This window comes from Eptatretus burgeri, chromosome 5, assembly GCF_056783735.1.
Source record: "Eptatretus burgeri isolate ZD-2024b chromosome 5, Ebu_testis_v1, whole genome shotgun sequence".
In the NCBI taxonomy this organism is placed as follows: domain Eukaryota; kingdom Metazoa; phylum Chordata; class Myxini; order Myxiniformes; family Myxinidae; genus Eptatretus; species Eptatretus burgeri.
Genome location: NC_140965.1, coordinates 6,183,385 through 6,200,827, shown reverse-complemented (window position 1 = coordinate 6,200,827; position 17,443 = coordinate 6,183,385). Strand labels below are relative to the sequence as shown.

Sequence of the window (17,443 nt, the reverse complement as noted above, 5' to 3'; positions counted from 1 at the left end):
GAACGGCCTTCTGTAAGAGCGCAGGGCGTGATGGGCCGAACGGCCTTCTGTGAGAGCGCAGGGCGTGACGGGCCGAACGGCCTTCTGTAAGAGCGCAGGGCGTGACGGGCCGAACGGCCTTCTGTGAGAGCGCAGGGCGTGACGGGCCGAACGGCCTTCTGTAAGAGCGCAGGGCGTGACGGGCCGAACGGCCTTCTGTGAGAGCGCAGGGCGTGACGGGCCGAACGGCCTTCTGTAAGAGCGCAGGGCGTGACGGGCCGAACGGCCTTCTGTGAGAGCGCAGGGCGTGACGGGCCGAACGGCCTTCTGGGCCGGCACGATGGCTCAGCTGGAGATACGCACACTCTGAGCTGTCCAACCTGGGTTCGAATCCAGACCCAGCAATAAAACTGTCATTCAGGTGTTTCACAGGCAGGGACGTTAAACTCGGCGTCCTGAACGCCGTCATTCCTTGGTGGACGTGAAAGATCGCATGATGTCAATCACGAATAGTGACGCAACCTGTCGCCGGCACCCTGAACGAATAAAAACATTCCTTCCCCCGCCCTGACATCCAGACCGGGAGTGGTGAGGCCACCACGATTGTAGCCTGTCTTTGGCAACACCATCTCTCTGCATGATGAATATCCTCCTTCTGCAACGTCGTTTATTGAAGAGGAACTCGTGTTATTATTAAAATCACAGCAAAAGAAGAATCAGTAACAGAACGATGGGGAATGAATCAGTAACAGAAGGATGGATGTGGAATGAATCTGCAACAGAAGGAAGGATGGGGAATGAATCTGCAACAGAAGGAAGGATGTGGAATGAATCTGCAACAGAAGGAAGGATGGGGAATGAATCAGTAACAGAAGGATGGATGTGGAATGAATCTGCAACAGAAGGAAGGATGGGGAATGAATCACAGAAGGAAGGATGGAGAATGAATGTGGAATGAATCTGCAACAGAAGGAAGGATGGAGAATGAATCTACAACAGAAGGAAGGATGAGGAATGAATCTACAACAGAAGGAAGGGGGATTGACCTGAATTTGCCAAAACGAAGGACATCAGTTGTAGTTTTCCAACTTGCATCACATCTTGCGCAGTCAGGATTTGAGTGAAAGTCCAGTTTGTGTAAATGGAGTTCGTTCATGTCGAAAGATTTTGTATTTTTGGCATGAAAACCCAAGTTTAATTTCACTCCCTCCTATTGGATTTTTCCATCTCCATCAGGACTCATTCATTCCCCTGACTCACCGTTTCCACTCTCCCTGACTGCCTGAGCTAAAGGCGAAGAGCGGAATGGATTTTAAAATGCCCTTGTAGCCCGTGTTTACCTGCAAACAAACACCTATTATTTGTTAGGCACGTGACGCACCAAGGCTATGATTGTAATAGAAACTTTCTTCGTTTCCATCTGTGACTCAAAGTGACACACGGCAGGGTTACACGACTACGATCCAATGCCTCGGTGGTTACCATCGTGTCCGCTCGTAGGGTTCATTTTGTCGGCCTTGTACATCTTTATATCATTTTGTCGGCCTTGTACATCTTTATATCATTTTGTCGGCCTTGTCCATCTTTATATCATTTTGTCGGCCTTGTCCATCTTTATATCATTTTGTCGGCCTTGTACATCTTTATATCATTTTGTCGGCCTTGTCCATCTTTATATCATTTTGTCGGCCTTGTCCATCTTTATATCATTTTGTCGGCCTTGTCCATCTTTATATCATTTTGTCAGCCTTGTACATCTTTATATCATTTTGTCAGCCTTGTCCATCTTTATATCATTTTGTCGGCCTTGTCCATCTTTATATCATTTTGTCGGCCTTGTCCATCTTTATATCATTTTGTCAGCCTTGTCCATCTTTATATCATTTTGTCAGCCTTGTCCATCTTTATATCATTTTGTCAGCCTTGTCCATCTTTATATCATTTTGTCAGCCTTGTCCATCTTTATATCATTTTGTCAGCCTTGTCCATCTTTATATCATTTTGTCGGCCTTGTACATCTTTATATCATTTTGTCGGCCTTGTCCATCTTTATATCATTTTGTCGGCCTTGTCCATCTTTATATCATTTTGTCGGCCTTGTCCATCTTTATATCATTTTGTCGGCCTTGTACATCTTTATATCATTTTGTCAGCCTTGTCCATCTTTATATTATTTTGTCAGCCTTGTCCATCTTTATATTATTTTGTCGGCCTTGTCCATCTTTATATCATTTTGTCAGCCTTGTACATCTTTATATCATTTTGTCAGCCTTGTCCATCTTTATATCATTTTGTCGGCCTTGTCCATCTTTATATCATTTTGTCGGCCTTGTCCATCTTTATATCATTTTGTCGGCCTTGTCCATCTTTATATCATTTTGTCGGCCTTGTCCATCTTTATATCATTTTGTCAGCCTTGTCCATCTTTATATCATTTTGTCGGCCTTGTACATCTTTATATCATTTTGTCGGCCTTGTACATCTTTATATCATTTTGTCAGCCTTGTCCATCTTTATATCATTTTGTCAGCCTTGTCCATCTTTATATCATTTTGTCGGCCTTGTACATCTTTATATCATTTTGTCGGCCTTGTCCATCTTTATATCATTTTGTCGGCCTTGTCCATCTTTATATCATTTTGTCGGCCTTGTCCATCTTTATATCATTTTGTCGGCCTTGTCCATCTTTATATCATTTTGTCGGCCTTGTACATCTTTATATCATTTTGTCAGCCTTGTCCATCTTTATATTATTTTGTCAGCCTTGTCCATCTTTATATTATTTTGTCGGCCTTGTCCATCTTTATATCATTTTGTCGGCCTTGTACATCTTTATATCATTTTGTCAGCCTTGTCCATCTTTATATCATTTTGTCGGCCTTGTCCATCTTTATATCATTTTGTCGGCCTTGTCCATCTTTATATCATTTTGTCGGCCTTGTCCATCTTTATATCATTTTGTCGGCCTTGTCCATCTTTATATCATTTTGTCAGCCTTGTCCATCTTTATATCATTTTGTCGGCCTTGTACATCTTTATATCATTTTGTCGGCCTTGTACATCTTTATATCATTTTGTCAGCCTTGTCCATCTTTATATCATTTTGTCAGCCTTGTCCATCTTTATATCATTTTGTCGGCCTTGTCCATCTTTATATCATTTTGTCGGCCTTGTCCATCTTTATATCATTTTGTCGGCCTTGTCCATCTTTATATCATTTTGTCGGCCTTGTCCATCTTTATATCATTTTGTCAGCCTTGTCCATCTTTATATCATTTTGTCAGCCTTGTCCATCTTTATATCATTTTGTCAGCCTTGTCCATCTTTATATCATTTTGTCAGCCTTGTCCATCTTTATATCATTTTGTCGGCCTTGTCCATCTTTATATCATTTTGTCGGCCTTGTCCATCTTTATATCATTTTGTCAGCCTTGTCCATCTTTATATCATTTTGTCGGCCTTGTCCATCTTTATATCATTTTGTCAGCCTTGTCCATCTTTATATCATTTTGTCGGCCTTGTACATCTTTATATCATTTTGTCGGCCTTGTACATCTTTATATCATTTTGTCGGCCTTGTCCATCTTTATATCATTTTGTCGGCCTTGTACATCTTTATATCATTTTGTCGGCCTTGTCCATCTTTATATCATTTTGTCGGCCTTGTACATCTTTATATCATTTTGTCGGCCTTGTCCATCTTTATATCATTTTGTCGGCGTTGTACATCTTTATATCATTTTGTCGGCCTTGTACATCTTTATATCATTTTGTCGGCCTTGTACATCTTTATATCATTTTGTCGGCCTTGTCCATCTTTATATCATTTTGTCGGCCTTGTACATCTTTATATCATTTTGTCGGCCTTGTCCATCTTTATATCATTTTGTCGGCCTTGTCCATCTTTATATCATTTTGTCGGCCTTGTCCATCTTTATATCATTTTGTCGGCCTTGTACATCTTTATATCATTTTGTCGGCCTTGTACATCTTTATATCATTTTGTCGGCCTTGTACATCTTTATATCATTTTGTCGGCCTTGTACATCTTTATATCATTTTGTCGGCCTTGTACATCTTTATATCATTTTGTCGGCCTTGTCCATCTTTATATCATTTTGTCGGCCTTGTCCATCTTTATATCATTTTGTCAGCCTTGTCCATCTTTATATCATTTTGTCAGCCTTGTCCATCTTTATATCATTTTGTCGGCCTTGTCCATCTTTATATCATTTTGTCAGCCTTATCCATCTTTATATCATTTTGTCGGCCTTATCCATCTTTATATCATTTTGTCGGCCTTGTACATCTTTATATCATTTTGTCGGCCTTGTCCATCTTTATATCATTTTGTCAGCCTTGTCCATCTTTATATCATTTTGTCGGCCTTGTACATCTTTATATCATTTTGTCGGCCTTGTACATCTTTATATCATTTTGTCGGCCTTGTCCATCTTTATATCATTTTGTCGGCCTTGTCCATCTTTATATCATTTTGTCGGCCTTATCCATCTTTATATCATTTTGTCGGCCTTGTACATCTTTATATCATTTTGTCAGCCTTGTACATCTTTATATCATTTTGTCGGCCTTGTACATCTTTATATCATTTTGTCGGCCTTGTCCATCTTTATATCATTTTGTCGGCCTTGTCCATCTTTATATCATTTTGTCGGCCTTGTCCATCTTTATATCGTTTTGTCGGCCTTGTCCATCTTTATATCATTTTGTCGGCCTTGTCCATCTTTATATCGTTTTGTCGGCCTTGTGCATCTTTATATCATTTTGTCGGCCTTGTACATCTTTATATCATTTTGTCGGCCTTGTACATCTTTATATCATTTTGTCAGCCTTATCCATCTTTATATCAATTTGTCGGCCTTGTACATCTTTATATCATTTTGTCAGCCTTGTACATCTTTATATCATTTTGTCGGCCTTGTACATCTTTATATCATTTTGTCGGCCTTGTACATCTTTATATCATTTTGTCAGCCTTGTACATCTTTATATCATTTTGTCGGCCTTGTACATCTTTATATCATTTTGTCGGCCTTGTCCATCTTTATATCATTTTGTCGGCCTTGTCCATCTTTATATCATTTTGTCGGCCTTGTCCATCTTTATATCGTTTTGTCGGCCTTGTCCATCTTTATATCGTTTTGTCGGCCTTGTCCATCTTTATATCATTTTGTCGGCCTTGTCCATCTTTATATCATTTTGTCGGCCTTGTACATCTTTATATCATTTTGTCGGCCTTGTACATCTTTATATCATTTTGTCAGCCTTATCCATCTTTATATCATTTTGTCGGCCTTGTACATCTTTATATCATTTTGTCGGCCTTGTCCATCTTTATATCATTTTGTCGGCCTTGTACATCTTTATATCATTTTGTCGGCCTTGTACATCTTTATATCATTTTGTCGGCCTTGTCCATATTTATATCATTTTGTCGGCCTTGTACATCTTTATATCATTTTGTCGGCCTTGTACATCTTTATATCATTTTGTCGGCCTTGTACATCTTTATACTTGGGTTTTGTTCAACGTTGCTTTTTGGATGTGTGGCCACTTGCAGGTCTGACCCACAAGGCCCCTTTTCCTGTCATCGCCACATGCTATGGAAAGGTTGCACCATTCCCCTCGCCCCTCTCCCCCATCCTATCACACGAATGCCGCAGCGCTTCACCAACGCATATCACTTTAACCCCAAATCGCAGATTTTAGGTCAAACGCACTACATGATCTAGCGCTACCAAGGCTTCCATAACTCGGTTATTAATACCAGCCTAATACAATCTCCTATCTAAATATTGTAACAAAATGACACAAGAGACTGTGTACAAAGATGTACACAAGAGATTTCACAGATTCCCTTTTGATTTCCTCGTGTGATTCTCTCCTCGCGTGCCGGTGGAGCAAGTCTGGACAGCGTTGAGAGAGTGATTTGGTGGTGGAATGAACCTAGATGCCCAAGAGGAGGTCCCACGGCTTGCATGCTGTTGGGACCTGCGTCGGCCTGTGTATTGATTGATACAACTGAGATGATTGTTTGTTCCGCTCCTTATTGGAGGTTCTTCTTGCCGCCATTTCCTTTCAGCTCTGGTGGCTTTAGTTGGAATTTATCTGATTATCGGATATGGTGCCGCACTGCTCTGCAATTTCATCGGGTTTCTCTACCCAGCATACCACTCGTAAGTATTACACTTTAACTCCTTGGGGAGTTGCAGAGTCCATACAAGCTGTTTGCTCCAAATCCTGCTTTGCTTGCGGCTATTGCGAAAGCTTTTACGGCCGTGGAATGCGGTTGCGCACGTTTGACGATGCCACAAATGGTATTGAGGAGGTTGCTTTTATCATTAACATAATGCACACGCCAGGTTGTTTCGCTAACATGATGATACACGCCAGGTTGTGTCGCCAACATGATACACGCCAGGTTGTGTCGCCAACATGATACACGCCAGGTTGTGTCGCCAACATGATACACGCCAGGTTGTGTCGCCAACATGATACATGCCAGGTCGTGTCACCAACATGATACATGCCAGGTCGTGTCACCAACATGATACATGCCAGGTTGTCGCCAACATGATACATGCCAGGTTGTCGCCAACATGATACATGCCATGTTGTCGCCAACATGATACATGCCAGGTTGTCGCCAACATGATACATGCCAGGTTGTGTCGCCAACAGGATACATGCCAGGTCGTGTCACCAAACATGATACATGCCACGTTGTGTCACCAAACATGATACATGCCACGTTGTGTCACCAAACATGATACATGCCAGGTAGTGTCACCAAACATGATACATGCCAGGTAGTGTCACCAAACATGATACATGCCAGGTAGTGTCACCAAACATGATACATGCCAGGTAGTGTCACCAACATGATACATGCCAGGTCGTGTCACCAACATGATACATGCCAGGTCGTGTCACCAACATGATACATGCCAGGTCGTGTCACCAACATGATACATGCCAGGTCGTGTCACTAACATGATACACGCCAGGTCGTGTCACTAACATGACACACGCCAGGTCGTGTCGCTAACATGACACACGCCAGGTCGTGTCGCTAACATGACACATGCCAGGTTGTGTCGCTAACATGACACATGCCAGGTTGTCGCCAACATGATACATGCCAGGTTGTCGCCAACATGATACATGCCAGGTTATGTCACCAAACATGATACATGACAGGTTGTGTCACCAAACATGATACATGCCAGGTCGTGTCGCTAACATGATGCATGCTTTTTCCAGTTTTTCCTTCCACTGCTGTGATTTAGAGTTTGCTGTTGGATCCATCTTATTCACCCCCTGTGTCCTTCCATCGCCCTCATTCTTCCCCACATTCCTTATTTCTCCATGTCTCCCTCTATTTTGTACCTCGACCGCGCTGTTGGTGTGTCCCCCTCGCCCCTCTTTTTACCGTTATTTTTAGTTCCATTACCCCCTGATCCATTCTGTGTTGTCGCTCCTCCACAAGCCTCAACACCATACAGGAAAAGATAACCACAATGATTTATTGCTTGAACTAACCATTATTGCCAAACGTGCATTTAGAATGGCTCTGCATTTAATTGTACGAGTGAGTTTGATGCAATTGTGTCCACCTGTGAACTGCTTGCTGTTCACGCTAACACTTTACAGAGAATGTGTGTTATCCCTGAAAACTATACTCTGTTGCGGAGCTTCGGTGCTGCCTTCGCAGTTTCTTGGCAATGGTATAACCTTGGCAATGGGGGTGGTTTACCATTGCCTTCCCAGCAGGAATTTGGAACTTGGCCATGGTGCTGGCGATTGCTCGCCTGCTCTTCACGTTGGCAAACCACCCATAAAAGCATTTTTTTTTTGACCACCTATAATGATGATAACCACCCATAAGGCATCGACTTTATGATGCTCGTGGAGGAAATTATTATCCACGTTATGATATCTGATCATATTCTTCCTAAAGAGAGAATATCTCTGTGGAAAAGTTACCCTCGAGGGACGAGAGACTTGTTCTGTTAGCATCTGGAACCGGTTTAACAAAAAAAAGAAAAAGAAAAAAAAAAAACCTGTGTCATGGCAACCAAGTGCACTGGATTGGAATTCCTATTGGATTTATTTTCATTTTGGAATGATTAAGGCTCATGTAGTCACTGCCCAAATGTACGGCATGATTGGTGTGGACATGAGGACACAATGGATGAATAGATGTTCGATTTGAGTTTGGCCCTCAACAAGCACTGATCATTAAGCTATTTGGGCCACCTCCATTTGCTGTGATGAGGGTGCAACACAATTACCATAATTTCTCCGTGGCTACGGCTGTTTAATTTGACTGTTAGCAACCATTACTCTGCTTTGGTGGATCAAAGGTACAGATATGCAAGGAAGTTGGACAAAGTAGGAGGCCATTAATCCAATTTATCAGTTTATGGGACTTGACTGGGGTGTGGGGGTAGGGGAAAGAGGAGAGGGGTAGGTTCAGGGACATCACCAGGGTGTTGTTTAATTTTCTCTATTATTAATGTATATCTATACAAATTATTATGCTTTTTTGGCGGGGAAGAATGGAGAGAGGTAGAGTGAAGGGGAAATCGACAAACACCGACAGCACATTCACCTTTAGATGAGACGCTCTCAGAGACTTCACAATCGTAAAATGTGTATGACCACCCATCCTTACCCAATCGGGAGTGTAATGGTTAGAGTGTTCTCTCCGAGTTCGGTAGGACGGCAGTTCAAACCACGGCTGAGTCACACCAAACTTTAAAAAATGGGTCGTGCTGTTTCCTTGTTTGACGTTCAGCATTTAAAAGGACAGAGCACGGACAACCAATCTCCATAAGTTGGCATCCATGGAGAGGAAGAAATTCCTCTTTGGGAAATGCCCCACTGAATACGGTAAGAAAGCCATTGGTGTGAAGTCTGTTACCCAGAGTACCTCGGGAAGTGTGTCAGCACTTCCCCCAAAAGAGAGAGAGAGAGAGAGAGAGAGAGAGAGAGAGAGAGAGAGAGAGAGAGAGAGAGAGAGAGAGAGAGAGAGAGAGAGAGAGAGAGAGAGAGAGAGAGAGAGAGAGAGAGAGAGAGAGAGAGAGAGAGAGAGAGAGAGAGAGAGAGAGAGAGAGAGAGAGAGAGAGAGAGAGAGAGAGAGAGAGAGAGAGAGAGAGAGAGAGAGAGAGAGAGAGAGAGAGAGAGAGAGAGAGAGAGAGAGAGAGAGAGAGAGAGAGAGAGAGAGAGAGAGAGAGAGAGAGAGAGAGAGAGAGAGAGAGAGAGAGAGAGAGAGAGAGAGAGAGAGAGAGAGAGAGAGAGAGAGAGAGAGAGAGAGAGAGAGAGAGAGAGAGAGAGAGAGAGAGAGAGAGAGAGAGAGAGTGCGTGCGTGCGCTCCACTACGAGCCTTGTATGATACAAAAATTGGAAGGGCACTCAGTAGAATGCATACGTCCACCATGCAATGCCTGATCCACGAGATCATATCGGGCCCATGACATTTTTGAAATATGCCATACAGTCCTATATTGTTTTTGGCCCCATCTCTCAATGGTGAGGAATCACTTAAAAATTCTCGAATCTGGATTTAGATCTTCACCAAAATCGAATCTGTTCGTCCTTGCCCCTCACCCAACCTGTCCACCAAGTTTCGTCCACAACTTTTTGAGATATCCTGCACACAAACAGACAAACAAAAATAAGTTGTGCAGAGCACGATACTTGCAAAATCCATAAAACAAATTTCACCTTAAAAATAATTGGTGGTTGAATACAATGACCAAATATGCAACTCCTCTTCAAATGTCAAGTGAATCAGATGAAAATTTACAATTTTAGGAATTTGGCATATGTTGACCTTTTCGCCTATGTTGACCTCAATAATTGGCTGCTTGAATTGAGTGACCTGAAATATAAATCCTCTTCAAATTTAAAGTCAATGGGATGAAAATTGAAGATTTTAGAAATCTCACCAAAGTTGTTGACCTTGGGCCGATGTTGACCTTTTGACCTTAAAAACAACAGGCTTCTTTCTAATGACAAATTCTTCCATGTGGTGAAGTTTTGTGAAGATCGGTTTAAACAGACAGACAGAAAGGGGTGAGAACATCACCTCCTTCACCTTTGATGGTGGAGGTAATAATTTTTTTTTAAAAGCTAAGCCAGGCCTGCTAATATCCATGGACCAGTCTTAAGTAGGTTTAAGTGCACTGTAAATTGTTAGAGATGAAGGTTAACTCGTAAATCACAGAACGAGTGAATGATCTTTAGCCCCCGGCCACCCTTACAGGCCTTGTACAAAGAAGGATTTTTTTTTGTATACCTTGTCGATGCTCGTATGAGAGCTAACACACAATGTACATCAAGGGGGGCATGAGACAGGAGGGGAGTGGGAAGGACGAAACAATGGGGAACAGAGACATTAGGAGATCTGTGGAAGGAAGAGGGATGGGACGGGGAACATGGGGAATACAAGATGGACATTACAGGGACTTTCATGAAGGAAAGCAGGGAATTGAAGGAGGTTGGCTTGGGTGGATTATCGGGGGTAGAAAAGATCGAGGATTTGGATGGGGGATGATTAGAGGTGGTGGTGAACAGCTGTTTTGAAGGCCTGGAGGGAAGAATGGGAATGAATAGAGTGAGGGACTTCATTCCAAAGACGAGAAAAAAGAGGAATGAAAGAAGATGAGCAGTGATTCGTGATTTTGGTAGTTTTACCAGAAGGAGGTTGTTGGTGGACCTTGAGCGCCCTGCGGAAATGTGGTGGGGACAAATCGCAGAGAGAGCGGGGGGGAGGGGCGAAGCTGGAGAGGAGACTGTAGAAGACAGAAAGACCACCGACCAACCTGCGGTGATTGAGTGAGAGGCCCAAAGACTCAGCCTCATTGTGGGAGATGCCAATGATCCGAAATGCCTTGGTTTCTACAGCGTGAAGCCAAGAAAGGTGGGAGGCAGGAGCACCAGCCCAGAGGGGAGAGCAGTACTCCATCAGGCTGCGGACAAAAGCTTTGTAAGTGGTCAGGAGTTCAGGTGGGCCGAGGAAGGACCTTGCACGACGGAGATTCCCACGACGGAGGTTTGAAATGTGGCTTTACCAGGAAAGGTCATGGCAGATAGTGAGACCCAGAAGCTTGAAAGAAAGGACTTCTTCCAGAGGATTGTTGAGAAAGTGGATGGGGAGGTTTTCTAAACGGTCCTTTCGAAGAGACAAAGTGAGAGTGTGAGATTTGTCCGGATTGAAAGACATGTTCCGCGTGTTGGACCAGTTTGTGATTTTATCCAGATCAGCAGTGAGCGAAGAAGCTGCTACTTGCCAGTCTGAGGGATGACAGATGGTACGGCAGAGGATGACAGATGACAGATGGTCCAGTCATCAGCAAAGAGATATCGAGGATTTTCCAGAGTCAGAGAGATGATTGATGAGATCATTGATGACTGCCGTGTTTGAGGTCTCAATTTCCCATTTACTGTGATTAGCACATTCCTTCATGCTTTTGGTCTTTGAAAACCAACGTGATAGTTTGGTCAAATAATTATCAAAGGGAAATCCAGTCATGTGTAATTACCAATCCACGTTTTTCTTGTTTGTTCTTGCATTATGGGATTTCTGTTTTACGTGATCAATTTATGGTTTATTTATGGGAGTTTAGGATCTAGTGGACACATCTACTGCATTGTGCAAATTGGTTCAAAGCCAAGATTTTCTTTCATCATATATATATATATTTTTTTTTGAAAGCATCAATCGTTATTTCTCCGTGTCTGACTTGTGTTGGCTGTTCAGGTATCCCGAGACGAGCAATGGAATGTTTTTTTTTCCTTTAATGGTTATTTGGCCAATAAGATGCAAGCCTCCACGTGTTCCTTCAGACGTTCAGCAGTTGCATGGGACTGTTGGTAAACGACACCTCACAGAAATTAAACACGGGCGGCAGGGTAGTTGGATAAAAGTTGAACTGCATGGTCTCTAGTTCGATCCTCTGTTGGCGTTTCATGGAGCGTGCTGCCGAGGTGGTCATCCCAGCGCACAGATACTTGATGGTCAAATTCATTTTTAGCTCGCCTGTTCGAAGAACAAAGAGCTATAGCGATACCCCCGACGTGAGCGTCAGCGTGAAAATGTTAAAGTTTTTGGTGCAAGTTATTTTTTTCCTTTCTAATGTTTTTATCTATCACACTATTTTTTATACGCCCGATATATATATATATATATATATATATATATATATATATATATATATATGTATATATATATGTATATATATATATGTATATATATACTGTATATATCGGAGCGTATTATGTGATACCGGTCGTCCGTCCTGTCTGTCTGTCTGTCTGCCCGTCCGTCCGTTCCTGTCCGCACTCTAACTCCCAAAGTTTTCAACTTTCACGTTTCATATTTGGTACAAAGGTACAGACTGTGGAGACGGTGTATCGCGACATACGTTCGTCATCTAAAGTGGTTGCCATGGCAACCAGGATGGTGTTTTCCATGTAGTAGCACAACTCTGCATATACCTACTTGTCCGGGCGTATATTGTGCTCACTTGCGCTCTTGTTACTGATTGCAATATGCAAATACATATATTGCCTTATAATTATACTTCACTGCAATGCTTTATAAAAAATATGAATTATTAGACTCGTCTTTTAAAAACGATAAATGTATAAACAGGCGAGCATTGGATGGCTTTGACACCAACTCTGGTTAAAAGTCTGTGTTGAAGGCAGCTCTGTGCACATTTACCATCTTTGGGATATTTACTTTTGGGTTCACCCCCCCCCCCCCATTTTGTAGAATCAAAGCAATAGAAAGTCCCAACAAGGATGACGACACACAGTGGCTTATCTACTGGGTCGTCTATGGCTTCTTCTGTGTAGTCGAGTTCTTCTCAGATATCTTCCTCGACTGGTTCCCCTTGTACTACTTCAGCAAGGTAAGTTTTAAGTTTACAAGAGCAATTACTATGAATCATGGGTGATAAAACACATTTTTAACTGATACTTAATTTAGCCTGTGTTTTAACGGATACTGGTAAATGATTTAAAACAAATATAAACAAACCACATTTTAGGCTTCAGCCAAGTTTGCAGTTAAAGCAATTGTTAAAATGTTAATGTTGGGATGTGTATTGGCTCAAGACATCAAAATGCTGCTTTATTAATGATTATTATTCTTATTGTTATTCTTTTGTCTGGGTGATATCATTGGCTGCTCGATGAACGCGTACATGTGCGCACAGTGCGTGTTCCTGGTGTGGTGCATGGCTCCGGTACAATGGAACGGATCGCAGAAACTTTACAACGGCTTCATCAGGCCAATCTTCCTCCGCCATGAAAAAGCGTTCGACAACATGGTCGACCAATTTGGGAATCGTGCACGTGAATTCAAGGACACCTTCAGCAAGGAAGGTGTGGACTCGTCCTTCGCCGTGCACGCCCTTTATCATAAACCCACTGCTGTCGGGGTGGCTTCACCTGGGAGAACCCCAGCTTTTCACTCTGCTTTTAACATCGAGCGTTCCCCGTTTGTGTTGATTGTCCCCATTTTACAGTTCATTCTCCAGTCAGGTATACAATCGATCGTAAAGGTCAGGACAAAGTGAAGCCGTGTATGCATCGATGCAGAAGTGCATGGGAATTAGGATGACGAGTAGCCTGAATGGAAGTGCAGTGACAATTTTTCACTCGTGATTGAAATAATTGACCTCCCAACAAATTTCTCCTCGTGAGGTCAATTCTTACAGAATTGCTCATCAAACGTTGAGGATAATACTGTGCACGAGCAAGGTGACCAGAGTTTATATTGCACACGGTTACATGAAACCATCCCAAAATGCAAAGCATGTCCACATCCGCTTTGTACTCAAAATAAACTTGACGAAACAACAGGTTAAAAAAATAAAGAAATAAAACTTCTTGGAATTCTCCATATTCTCATAATGAAGGTTTGTTGAAAATTTGATGACAAAAGTTCAAATGGTAAAACAAAATTATGACCTGTATACACACACACACACACACGCACACGCACACGCACACACACACACACACACAGATTTGGGAGGGTTCTGTTCCACCTTTTGAAACCTGCATATGAAGATAACGACCAACAATCACGTGTGCACACACACGCAATTGCAAAACTCCATCTTCCTGCGAATGAAGGCTCGAAAGTATTAGAATCTCAGATCGTCCCCAATCTAAAAACATGATTTCTTCTACTCTCGTTAACCCCCTCCTCCATCTGAATTTCCAGTTTTTCCCTCCTTGGAGTTTCCTTCTGCATCCCTCTTTTCCACCCCATGCATCCTCACCTACCTCCATTGCTCTATCATGTCTCCCTCTATCTTGGCCTTCAACTCCGCTGTTGATGTTTCCTCCGTCTCTCTACTGTTAATTTTGCATACGTCTCCACTGTTCCTTTTTGTCTTGTGCCCTGATCTGTTCAGTGTACTCGCCCTTCCACCAGCCTCGACTTTGTATACAAAAAGAAAAAGCAAACACAGAACAAATTGGAAAACACGACTCGTAACCTAACCGACTCCACAGTATTTGATTCACACGTTTGCCTGAAATAGTCATGTTCAAATTGTCCATTGTTATTGCTTTCAAACTGCTGAAATGTCAAAATGATTTATTGTTTCAATAGTAATTAACAGTTGACGTTATGACTGTATTTCAGCCAAGAAAGCTGCTGCCAATTACGTCACGAAGTCGGACAAGGATTCGTAAGCAGCACTCATGTCGCTGCCCATGCTGTCGCGGCTCCAAGCGAAGCTACGCGCTTGCCTGCTTCCGGGGGGCTGTTGGTGATGTCGTGGCACATCACCCTCGACTTGGCTTGGCTGAGATTGTGCATGTTTGGTCAACACCATTCCCTGGCTTACCTTGGTAGAACGCTGATAATTAAATACCCTTATAGCATCACTCGTATAGTGTGGTGATGCAACTAAATCCTCCAACAAGGAAGTTTCCTGTTTCGTGCACCTATGTGGAGTCGGTGATTTCTTCAAGGCATTTATTGCTTCCGAGCACTTGTTAATGGGGCTTTGCTATCTAAAGTTTTTGTTTGATCGTTATTCCGAGGAAACTCGATTTTTGACTGCAATGGCAATTTGCTTTCTGCCGGTAGCTTAGGCGGCCTGTTGTGTGCAATATATTATTATTTTAATATGTGCCGATTTTCATGTTTACTTCAACGGCTCCATCTATCGATAACCGTAGTTTTCCAACATTGAAAAGGCACTTCTTCGGGCTAATTTGTTTTTGTTTTGCTTGGGCCAGGTTTTGGGAATAATATTTGCGTCGCAGTACCACGTGCACTGTTAGCATTCTACAATAATAATCATTGTGATACTTCACATGGTTTGCAAAGCTTTAGATAGTTTAGGGCCGTATACGTCACTTCAGTGTGGTGAATTTCTTTTCCATGTAAACAATAAGTGTTGAAAATGGTCATGTGACTCCTCACACATGAAACCCTGCATATTGGTTTAACCAGATTGGAATGTTCCATTTTGTTTGTGAGGTCAATTTTGAATTTTTTTGTTTCTTTCAAAATCATCATATTATGCATATCATGGGGAACTTACCAGATCAAAAGGCCTTGAGTATCCAAGAAATCATGAGGCCACTTACCTAGCACACGCTTTGAACACACGAGTCGAGTGTTGCACTGGTGTGTGTGTGTGTGTGTGTGTGTGTGTGTGTGTGTGTGTGTGTGTGTGTGTGTGTGTGTGTGTGTGTGTGTGTGTGTGTGTGTGTGTGAGAGAGAGTTCTTGTACCTCATAGAAATGGGATTTCCAATAGCTTTTTATTTTATCTTATTTTTGGAATGTTGCGGCTTTGTGCTTTGCTTAAGGTGTTCGGCTCAGCCCTGCTGTTTGGTAGCCGGATGGCATTAGCCACGGTGGTGTGGTCATAGTCTTAAGATTAATAGCTTAAATTGTCATCCTCCATCACCACCTGCAATTTTTTTCTACCCCCATTAACCCAAACCCAAGCCATCCCTCTTATTTTTAGGTGTTTCTCTGTCTGTGTCTCTGTCTGTCTCTCTCCATTCCCTTGCTTGTTGCATCCACCCGTTGCTGCACTGTTACTTTGTTGCATTTCTGACCTCCGTCCATCTCCTTGCTTTCCAATGAGCCTATTTTTGGTTTTGCACTTTGTGGTTTCATTCTAAGTAATGTTTAAAATCCTTCCATTGGTTTTCTTTTTCAGATGATATATCTTTGCCTTCTCTCTCTCACCCCAATCCTACCCCAACCTTGGAAAAGTTAGGTGTTAAGGCCATATTTAGAAGGTAGTACTGGCAAAACCATGAAGTTTAAACTCAATTCAAATTCTTATGAAACTATGTTACTGGTTTATGACAAAGTGTCAAAAATTGATCGATGCTCTCTTGGATGCAAGTGTATATCTTTCTGATTTATGTACATGTACTGACTTTTTTTTTTCCTCTTTTTTTCAAAAAGAGCTTTCTGGCTTCTTTACTTATGATGAGTATGTTTAGATTTACCTCTTTATGGGAAGTGGAATAAAAAAGCAAAACATTCAACTGATATTTTCTACTCTTAAGGGATCAATTTTGTGGATGTTGGAATATTCTGTGCACTTGGTAGGAAAATACCGTTTTAAATCGCCTCGAGGAAAATATCAAAATTCCACGTCCAGCAAATTCAACCAGGTGGTTACCGAGCGAGAGAACAAAAATTCAAGAGTTCCAAATGTATGGAACATTTAATAAAAAAAAACAAAACCACTTCAAACCAACTTAAATTATTCAATGCTAAATCAACTTTGATTAATAAGTTTGTGTACCAGACTCTGTGGCGTAACAGTTAGAGAATTCGTTCTGGGTGGTTCAAACCCCGGCCGAGTCACACCAAAACTTAAAAAAATGGTACGTGCTGCTTCCTTGCTTGATGCTCATTATTTGAGAGGATAGAGCACTGACAAACAATGCTGGGAAGGCAATGGCAAACTACCCAGTATAACCCTTACCAAGAAACAGCTTTGGCAGCACCAACGCTCTATAAAGAGTATGATCTATCAAAATAAAAATAAGTTGGCAATTTCTACAACGTTCTCTCCGTAGAAAGGAAAGGGATAACACACAACCTTATAAGTGCTGTTCACAGTCAGGAAACCATATTTTCAAGGACATTCAAACAAAACTAACCATAACTTCCTCTTTCATGACTCGATTCGACTAAACTCTTTCACACATTGTCGCAGATTACGCTTCCTTGACTGTATTTCTTTTATTTTTTACTGCTTACTGTACTGGTCATTTCACGTCATTAAAACAATTGAATCAAACAGGAACAATGGATTTCTCAGACCGTGGGCCAAGCATCCAAAATGTGTCAAGTTTTTGGCTTTCGTGACCCACCTCCTGTATCTACCTGAAATTTTGCATCGATTTAGATTTTTTTAAAATCACTTAGAAAGA

At 42.0% G+C, this 17,443-nt stretch overlaps 1 protein-coding gene across 1 annotated transcript in view; it reads left to right on the top strand.

The window, feature by feature from the left end:
- LOC147025781 (receptor expression-enhancing protein 5-like) overlaps positions 1-16,546 on the top strand; it is a 17,386-nt gene extending 840 nt beyond the window's left edge. Inside the window, exons 2-5 of the mRNA XM_085880566.1 lie at positions 6,083-6,176; positions 12,785-12,923; positions 13,230-13,398; positions 14,672-16,546. Of these exons, the coding sequence (XP_085736692.1) occupies positions 6,083-6,176; positions 12,785-12,923; positions 13,230-13,398; positions 14,672-14,721 (452 nt within the window). The 3' untranslated portion in view covers positions 14,722-16,546. The remainder of the gene's footprint in view (positions 1-6,082; positions 6,177-12,784; positions 12,924-13,229; positions 13,399-14,671) is intronic.
- Positions 16,547-17,443: the final 897 nt, after the last annotated feature.